This window comes from Kryptolebias marmoratus, linkage group LG10 (genome assembly GCF_001649575.2).
Source record: "Kryptolebias marmoratus isolate JLee-2015 linkage group LG10, ASM164957v2, whole genome shotgun sequence".
NCBI lineage: Eukaryota > Metazoa > Chordata > Actinopteri > Cyprinodontiformes > Rivulidae > Kryptolebias > Kryptolebias marmoratus.
In genome coordinates, this window is record NC_051439.1 from 3,759,332 (window position 1) to 3,769,092 (window position 9,761).

At 39.8% G+C, this 9,761-nt stretch overlaps 1 protein-coding gene across 1 annotated transcript; it reads right to left on the reverse strand.

Moving 5' to 3' along the window:
- Positions 1 to 3,768: 3,768 nt before the first annotated feature.
- Positions 3,769 to 8,508, reverse strand: crip1 (cysteine-rich protein 1). The gene is made up of 5 exons (XM_017421489.3): positions 8,351 to 8,508; positions 4,660 to 4,754; positions 4,360 to 4,417; positions 4,124 to 4,168; positions 3,769 to 3,971 (listed from the first exon to the last, which is right to left on the reverse strand). Exons 1-4 carry the CDS (start codon positions 8,388 to 8,390, stop codon positions 4,128 to 4,130), a joined length of 234 nt encoding a protein of 77 aa, XP_017276978.1. The 5' UTR covers positions 8,391 to 8,508; the 3' UTR covers positions 3,769 to 3,971; positions 4,124 to 4,127.
- Between the last annotated feature and the right edge of the window lie 1,253 nt (positions 8,509 to 9,761).

Genomic DNA, 9,761 nt, shown 5'->3' on the forward strand with positions numbered 1-9,761 from the left:
AGTGGGTTTGTTGAAGCAGGTGTATGATGGCATCTTCAACTCCAACTCCACGGCGATAAGCAAACTGAAGGGGGTCCTGATATGTGCTGGTTTGCTTACTCAGGTGGGCCAACAGGAGTCTCTCCAGGACCTTCATGATGTGGGATGTCAGGGCAACAGGTCTGTAGTCGTTGATAACTGAGGGGTGAGTTTTCTTTGGTACCGGAACCTAACAGGATGTCTTCCACAACAGTGGTACCTTCTCTTGAGTCAAGCAAGAGATTGGGTGGGGAACGTCTGTGAACAGCAGTTTTCAAGTCTTGCCCCAGATTCTCACCTGACTCTAGGTCTGGACTTTGACTGGACCATTCTAACACATGAATATGCTTTGATCTAACCCATTCCATTGTAGATCTAGCTGAATGTTTAGGGTTGTTGTCCTGCTAGAAGGTGAACCTCTGTTCCAGGCTCAAGTATGTACAGCCTCTAACATGTTCTCTGTTCTGTATTCATCTCTGTCCATCTTCTGTCCAGTTTCCCTGTCTCTGCTAAAGAAAGCATCCCCACAGCATGATGCCACCTCCACCATGTTTCACAGTGGGAATGGTGTGCTCAGGGTAATGTTTCAGTTTTGGTCTGATCTGAGCAGAGCTCCTTTTTCCACATGTGTCCCTACATGATTTGTGTCAAACTGCAAACAGGACTTTCCAACAACTTTCTTCTTGTCACTCTCCCATAAAGGACAGATTTGTGGAGTTTATGTTTAATAGCTGTTCTGTGGACAGATTGTCCCACCTGAACTGTGGATTTCCGTAGCTCCTCTAGAGTTACCGTGGGGCTTCTTGTCTGCTTCTCAGATTAATTAAAAAAACCTTAGTATTGATGAGGTTTTAGTTCACTGTAGCGAGGAACACAAAGGCCGTTCTTTAAGTTTCAGGAATGCAACTGCATCTGAAGGATACAGGAATCCTCTGAAGGCAATAGACAATTTAATTTTAAGGCAATTTAATAACCAGCCAAAGAAGCCCAACTCATTGAACACATTCATCTGTGATTTTCTGTACTCCAAGGTGTAATTTTAAAAACACCGCTAGGGGTCGCCAGATTCTTTTGTACTCCCTGTAATTAGTTTATTTCTGCTATTTTGGCCACATTTTGACTTGGAATCTATTTAGTTATTTTAAACTTTAGCATCTGAGCTTTATATATGAACTAAACTTGGTTTGGCAGCTCCACATCCACTCCCTTTCTGTTTCCTGGACTCCATGGCCACCCATGTCTTTGTTGCATAATTTATGAGTGCATGTCAGACTCTTATTTTCCACCCGTTAATAGGTTCATGGATCTAATTTTACAGCTTCATGACCGAGGGTCTCTGATTCATGCTGACCCAGCAGGTTATCTTCTGCAAATTACTCCGGCTTCCTTCTCTTTTTCCTTAACAGAAATAAAAAAAAAAAAAACAGGCAACACATTTTAAGTGCAGTGGAAGTCTATGTAAGTGTTTTTATGAATGTTTTCTGCTGGCAGCATGCATTCATTATGATCGAGCCTGGAAATTTTCCTCCGTTTACCACTTTGTGGCTGAATCATTCGCTGTCAGGAGCCAGACACTCAGCTGGCGCCTGCCTCTTCTTCACTCAGTTTCATCCTCTGAATCTCATATGTTTGTTTACATTTCAAGCTTCAGGATCTCAGATCAGGTTCACCATAACACTGTAGGCTTTACTCATGAATCCGGGCTCACGCAAACATCTCAATGCAGCACCGTGACCGAGGAAGGTTTTTCTGTGCAAACAACTGTGAGAGAAATGTTTGAATAAGAATAATCATTATTAAAGAAAGAAATCTGAACATGCAGCCCTCTGTCATGTTCAGACAGAAAGAAAACCGTTTTTATTGCTTAGAAATGAAAACATTCAGACAGAGAAACTTTTCCTGCTCTACATGTAAGATAATTTAGGTGAAGTATTTTTTACACTATTTTGTTTTAGTTTGAAACAAGACATTATTAACAGTAATGAAAACTAAACAGCTGAATCAAAAAACATCCTCTGCAAGTTTTCCTCCGTTGTCTTGTCGTCAGAGGCCAGGGCTGGGGATTTTCTCCCACAGGAAGTGTCTTTGTTGCTCAGAGAAGGGTGACAGTCAGACCAACAGACAAACTGTCTCTCTGTTGGGGCCTGTTTGTGTTGGTTACCATAGCAACTGCTGGACTATGATGGTAGGGGCGTAGTGCTTCAGGAGTGAATGCAGCCGTGCAGACGGCCAACAACTGCAAATGGACCTTAGACAGATGAAGACTCAGTTCGGCCTCAGCTGCTCTGAGCATGTGCCATTACCCACAATGCATCTGCAGGGGCAGGGCTGAGGTGTGGCATTAGTAGAATATTTAAGAGTTTGAAATCAAACATTGTTGCTTCTAAGATAAAAAGTTTGGATGTTTATTTTAGAAGAATTCCTAAACTCAATGTTGAATCACTGACGTTACCCATGCAGTCTGTCTGCGGATGAAAACTACAGAACATCTGCAGAGCTTTAGTCTTTATGAGATCAATAATATTTCCATCCATCCATTTTCTTTACCCGCTTCTCCATTCCGGGTCACAGGGAGCTGGTGCCTATCCCCAGCAGTCACTGTGCGAGAGGCGGGAGACACCCTGGACAGGTCGCAAGTCCATCGCAGGGCCACATATAGACAAACGGGACAAACAACCATTCACACCTAGGGACAATTTTAGAGTCTCAATAATATTTTATTCTTTTTATTTTACTGCCCTGAGTTAGAAATGTTTAACAAATTTGGAGCTACTGAAGCAAAAAATGAAATGACTAATTATGTTTAAGGAGCATTTTAAAACATTCGAGTTTGTTTTTATTTATTTATAACTATGTCAACTTGTCTTAAGCAAAACGAACAAGGAATATGTCACCATAGAGTTTAGTTATGTTGTAAATGTAATGTATTTTTTCTGTTGAGTTCTATTGAATAAATTAGAGGTTTACCATGCAGGAAGTCAAATACTTAAAAACTTAAAGGCCTAGCATTTGTTGAAGGAATGCATATTGCCCGCCACCAATAATGGCAGTTTTGAATTAAGATCATCTCATGATCAGAAGGGACAGATTCGTTGCCTCTGTCTAGTTATAGTATATCTTGATGGGATCGACACCTACATTTATTACAAACTTTTAGGCAAAGCTCTCATGCGATGTGTAGAGCTCAAAGTATGTGTTGGAGATCAGTCTCAGCTACTACCACACCAAATTTTAGTTCAATTTCTGTCAAATTGCCTGAATTATAGGCATGTTTGGGTTTCCTACGGCCAGTTGGCTGTGGTAGCCTTCTTGAAGTGGGCTGACTCCAAAAATATAATCAGCAGTATGTACAACTAATGATTGTTTACCAATGTTTCATTAGATTTAGTCCAGTGGTTCGGGAGATATCCTAACAAAGTTGATTCCAATAGTTAATGGTAAAATTTTAAAAACAGATCTTGTGTGATCTGTTAATGCTTAGAATATGTGCTGGGAATGACTCTCAGCTACTACCACTCCAAATTGTAGTTCAATATTGGTAAAATTAACTGAGTTATAGCTATTTTTGTCCGTGCTAATTTTTTTTAGCTGTGGCAGCCTTTTTGAATTAGATTGACTCTAAAAGTGAATCAGTTGCAGAGGTACATCCAATTATTATTTTCTGAGAGTTCATTTAAGTCTGTCCACTGGTTAATGATTTATTTTGCAAACACATGAACACACACGAGTAACAACAAAAAAAGAACAACATAATAAACAACACAAATTGTTTATTTAGATTGGTTTAGAAAAAAAAGATCCCACAGCTAAACATGGGAATCCAAAATTCAAAAACAGTCCAAAATTTATAAAATAAAAACAAAATGCACACAAATTGTTTTATCTGAAAGAAAGCTTAATTTTAAAAAAAAAATCTTGTTTCCAGGATGCTTTTAGCACTGTGGGGCCTGAACCTGCCAACAAAGAAAAAAGAAAAACATGACAAACAGACCAAAGAAAAAAGGCAAATTGTTTTTTTTACAGTCAAGCTTTATGTAAATAAAAGGTAAATGTAGGACATGAACAAATGTAAGCAAATGACTGACTGCAAATCTTTATCCAGTACCTGTCTATTTATAGGAGTGGCTCTCAGTTCCACCACGTCCAAATCCTGAAAGACAAAAGGAATGTGACAAATGTTTACAGAGGTTGTGACCCTTTGGTAACAACTGAACATTTACAGCCTCAAAAAAACTTCATCTTCAACCAGAGCTTTTTTGACTGAGGCAGAGAAGGAATGCTAGGCTATAGTTGGGAAAAAATTAGATTTATTGCTGAGTGTGTGACATGGATTCTGCTTACCTTTAGGTCCAAACTGTGCAGCGTAGCAGGGGTTGTGACAGTATGGCTTCCCTTCATGCTGTAAGAGAACAATTTATTACAGAAATGTCATTTTAACTTCAGATGTATGGTCTAGTCACTTTTTAAGTTATGTTCTAATAGTTATTAATAGTTAGTATCTTATCAGACATCAGTCAAAGAACACAGAGGAGGTGGCAGTACTGACTACTGATAACTATTTGACAGAACATCACTTTTAAAATGATCAGACCATCCCTTTAATATTCAGCAGGTTTATGTCACACTGTTCAGATGTTTTACCTCAGCGTGGGAGCCGGCCGACAGAGTCTTCTTGCACTTCTCACACTTCAGACATGGCCTATGCCAGTCCTTCCCCAGTGAAGTCACCTTCTCAGCTGCCCAACACACAGAAAGGGACATTTATTAGGAGCAGCCTTCTAACCTCTGCCACAAAGACACATACTGTCATCTGGAAAGGAGATGGAAGCCGTGGAGTCACGTTGCAGGGCACGTGAGCTCATCCAGTTGTGAATTGTAGCCCAATCTCAGCTTTAAAACCACAAAGATCATGGCAGATTAGTTTGAGAACATTGCAGGGTGTGGCGTTTGAAGTAGGGGGAGACGGACAGAGTGTCCCTGAGGAATTTGTCCTCCTCCTCCTGCCTCATAAACTTCCATAAATACTGCCTTTATCTGTTAGGGCTGATCTGCACAAAACGCCCAAAAGGAGGACAGCAAAACAAGGGAAAGAATCTGAAAAGTTTTGTTTTTTTAGTTGTGCATCGGAGCTGACTGATGAATAGGAGGCTCATGACATGAAGGACACTGAGGCGAAGGATTTGCAAGTGCTGACAAATTTTTCTTTGGTTCAGGAGGGAGGACATCTAGGGATAAACACAGGAAATGCTCAGAAGGCTTATTATGAAATCGATGCACAGGCATGATTAACATCTGCAATGTTTGAAAAATATTAAAGCTGGGCAGATGCAGGAAAAAATTAAAGGCTTATATGTCGGCTGCCTTTCGTGCAGGAGTTTAAGATCATCTCTCGTCACAGTTACAGTATGTTTTGTGAATGACTCTCATCAACTACCACACCAATTTTTAGATCAATAGCTGTAAAGTTGACTGAGTTATAGCCATTTTTGTGTTGACTAATACTGATTAGCTGTGGCAGCCATCTTGAATTGGGTTGATTCCAAAAGCTAATCAGCTGTAGATGGACATCCAGTGATTATTTCCTGACACTTTCATTAAAATATATCTGTTAGTTCATGAGATATTTTGCTAACAGAGCGACAGAATTGACTTCAGACAGGTATAAACAATGACCCTGACCCTGCACATTCAGTTAGTGCTCACGCTGTGTGTTGCGGATCAGTCTCATCTACCACCGCACCCAGTTTTAGCTCAGTGTCTGTAAAGCTGACTGTTATAGCCATTTTTGAGACATTTTTTTTAGATATGTTGGTAAGAGACCACACAGACACAAGCAAAAACCAAAAGTTAAATGGTTAAACAGAACAAATCCAGCTGTAATAATCCATCCTTATCAGCTGACATGAAGCCCGTGTTATGGCATCTGCTAAAGCTTTCTTTGCTGCTTCCACCTGACTTGAAATCTGATCTCTGTCAACTTGTTATGGAAACCGTCCAGTAAACAACAACACACACATCATGGAGTGGACATCAACATAAACTCTTCTTGTTGAAACTCATGACAGAGCCAGCTTGTGGCTTTCAGAACAATCCTTCCATTGATCCCTGAACCAAACCAAATATTTCTGTGGTCCTGCTGCACAGTTTCCGTCAGCAGGGAGCGGTTTGTTGGACGTCCACAGTCCAGGCAGGAAGTGGTGGCCTGAATGTTTCCTTCTGAGGGTTTAGCAACATTCAGTTCAGGTGAGCAGCAGCATAGCAAGACGGGGGAAGTTAATATACGAGGTGGCAAATTCATGCAGACACTTAAAGATGACCAAACTATGTATCCACAAAATTAAAGACATACTTTTCTCTCAAGGGAATTTCCCCTTCATGGAGGAATTTTGAAGGAATGTATATCACCCGCAACTGCCTTTCATACAGGACTTTTAGATTAAGATCATCTTCTGTTGAAAAATGATAGGGCTGGAATCGTTTTGGTCAAAACTTAAAAATAACATTATGGACGATCTCATGGTAAATCTCATATTCTGTCAGCACTTGGAGTAAGTGTTGTAAATGACTGTCAGCTGCTACTACACCAAATGTTAGCTTCATAGCTGTACAATGCAGTCAGTTATAGCCATTGTGTGTAATCCAAAGCTGATTAGCTATGGCAGCCATCCTAAACTGGATTGACTTTGAAAGTTGTACTCAAATCCATCCAGTGGTTCATGGGATATTTTGCTAACAAACAGAAAGAGCTAATTCCAATAGTTAATGGCATAGTTTTAAACACAAATTTTGCATGATTGGTTAGTGCTCCAAGCATAAGTAGGGGATCATTCTCAGCTACCACCACACTGAATTTTAGCTCACTATCTGTAAAATTGTCTGAGTTATAGCCATTTCTGTGTTTACTAACAAGGCTTTGCTGTAGTGGCCATCTTGAATCTAGCTGATTCCAGATGTTAATCAGATATAGACGTGCGTCCAACAATTACTTTACGAAGGTTTCGGTAAAATCTGTTCAGTGGTTCATGAGATATTTTACCAACATTACAGACAAATGAACACACACAGATACAAGCAAAACATTGTCCCTCTGTCTTCGGCTGCTAATTAATGGCACATTTTGGCAGGAGCTAATTAGTCTGTTTGTTTTTCTCTCCTGTAGTTGGGATAGGATATTTGACCCATGTAAAAGGAGAATGGAAAGAGCGGCTCTCCTGTGACACGGCTCATTCATCTGAGCGCAGGTCCAAACACTTGGCTTTGTGTTTTGGTCTGACTTCGGCTGCTAATCGCCTCTGTGGAAAATTATCTACTGAGCTGCAGATGATGTGATGAATGGAGAAACATAAAAACAGAGCTGTGTGTGTGTTTCTCCCTGGATGCAGGAATTAATTTCTGCTTTGATTCCATGCACAGAGGGGTGTAGGGGTGGGAAAAACAGGCTGGATTTCAGCAGAAGAACCCTGTTTCCTCTGATCTGTCTGCTTGTTATGAAGCTTACGACAGAAGCACAGAGCTTAGGTTACAAAGTAACCTGATAACAAGACAGCTCACAGGATGCTGACACCTTTGGAGGCTGCTGAACATTTATCTGCAGAAATATAAAACAGATATGTGTACCCCACTGAAGGATTTTATTTTCTCTTCAAAGCTTTTAAGAATCGAATGAATTGTTTAGCCTCAGATAAAATGAGCTCAGCCAACATCAGGTCTGCTCACAGGCAAATGCTGCAACCAAAAACCTATTTTTGCTAATGAAACTTAAGTGTTTTAATCCTGTCAAGCTCATTTTATGAAACACTTGTCAGTTCAAAGCAAATTTGCCTTCTTTTTGATAGCTTTCACTATCAAGCATATTTCCTGTGCAACATTTATCTCATCGCTCCCTCAAAACAATACTTCATAAATAAACATTCACATATAAAATATGATATTTTGACACACTTGACTTCAGCTCGACAAACTACAAGGTTTATGTGCTAATCACAAGGTAATTACCAGTAATATTAATAATTTGTGCCATATAAAAGTCAATATATAACATTCTTCATTTACTTGAAAACTAATTCACTTTAAATAAGTTCTGTGTGTAGTTCTGAGCAGGTAAGTCGTCTGAGTTGTTCTTTAAACGCTTTTAGGACAAATAAACATTAATAAACGTAAACTTTGTCACCTTTCAGTCATGTGTCTGTCAGGCTGTAGCCTACACTCAGTTTCCTGTTTCTTTATCGAGCAAAAAAGCCGCCAAATTTCCGCCAAACCAGGAAATAATGTTGGCAGCGCAAAGCACTACATACTTGTCCGTGAAAAACAAGCTAAAGGTGGGAAATCTTACCGAAGTAAACCTCCTTCTGGCAGTTTGGGCACTTCGGCATGTTGTCGCAGCTGGCTGTGCAGATGTGGAGAAGAGAAAGTAGATCCTGCGGAGGGATACCGACGCGCTCACCTGTTCGCTGTGACGGACCACGCCTCACTGCAGCAGATGTGCGCTCCTCCTGTATTTATAGCTGAAACTTTTCCCTTTTTTGTCTCGGTGGGAGAGGCTTCAGATGAACCAGCTGGAACGTGCAGAAACGCGACTGAGCTGACATGATAGGAAGTGTATCTCTTTGAAACGTTCAGGATACAGATTTTATTTGTTCTCTGTTCAAAAGTATGTTTTATCAATATATATAAAATATCAGTAAACAGCATAGAGCATTAAAACTGATATACCTCCCTCCATGAAACTTCAAGAAACTTTGAATTGAGAATTAGAATGAAAGATCTAGCATTCCTTGAAAGAATGCATATTGCCCGCTGACTTTTATAAATCCAGAGTTTTAAGCTAAGATCATCTTATAATGAGAAATGACGCAGTTACAGATGTTTTGGTCCAACCCTTAATGATGTAATTTTATGTAATATTAAGAAATCTGTTGGTGCATGAAGGATGTGTTAAGGATGATTCTAAGCTACTACCTTATAGCTCATTATTGGTAAATTTAACTGGGTTAATAGAATTTTTGTGTTTGCTAAGGTTGATTAGCTGTGACGGCCATCTTTCATGGAGTTGACTCCAAAAGTTAATCAGCTGTAGAAATGCATCCGATGATTAGTTTCTAAAAGTTTCATTAAAACTTGCCCAGTGGTTCATGAGTGCTAATTTGCTAACAGCAAGAAACAGATGACTCTAATAGTTGATGGTAAAGCTTTAAAAACAAATGTTGTGCATTCAGTTAGTGCTAAGGGTATGTGTTAGGAATGACTCTCAGCTGCTACCACACCAAATTGTAACTTCATGCCTGTGAAACTGACTGTGTTTAAGCGATTTTGGGTTTTTCATAAAGTCACATGCGTAGCTGTGGCAGCTATCTTGATTCCAGAATTGAATCAGATGCAAATGTGCACCCAAGGATTCATTTCTGAGAATTTCATAAAAATCTATCCAGTGGTTTATGAAATATTTTGCCAATGGTACAGACAAATACACACACATGAGCGGCAGGCGACAAATAAAGGGGCCACCCTGGTGTTTTGTCATAGTTTACTTAATGTGTGACACCACTAATCTATTCTCCAGTGAACAGCAGGCTAACGCATGTGCTGAATACTGCAAACCAGAATAAGTCAACACAGTTGGCAATGATTGAGCACAAACATTTGTTCTCCATGAAAGTTTGTTGTGTGACTGGTCTTAAGAACTGCATTAACTTTTCGTTGAATGGGTCTGATCTTTATCTGTGTCCGACAAACAGAACATGCTG

Excerpts from the sequence above, each read along its gene's own strand:
- crip1 (XM_017421489.3), bottom strand. The coding sequence starts at position 8,390 with ATGCCGAAGTGCCCAAACTGCCAGAAGGAGGTTTACTTCG. Across the intron at positions 4,755-8,350 it reads CCAGAAGGAGGTTTACTTCG|CTGAGAAGGTGACTTCACTG; the intron begins GTAAGATTTCCC and ends TGTGTTGGGCAG. Across the intron at positions 4,418-4,659 it reads CGGCCGGCTCCCACGCTGAG|CATGAAGGGAAGCCATACTG; the intron begins GTAAAACATCTG and ends GTTCTCTTACAG.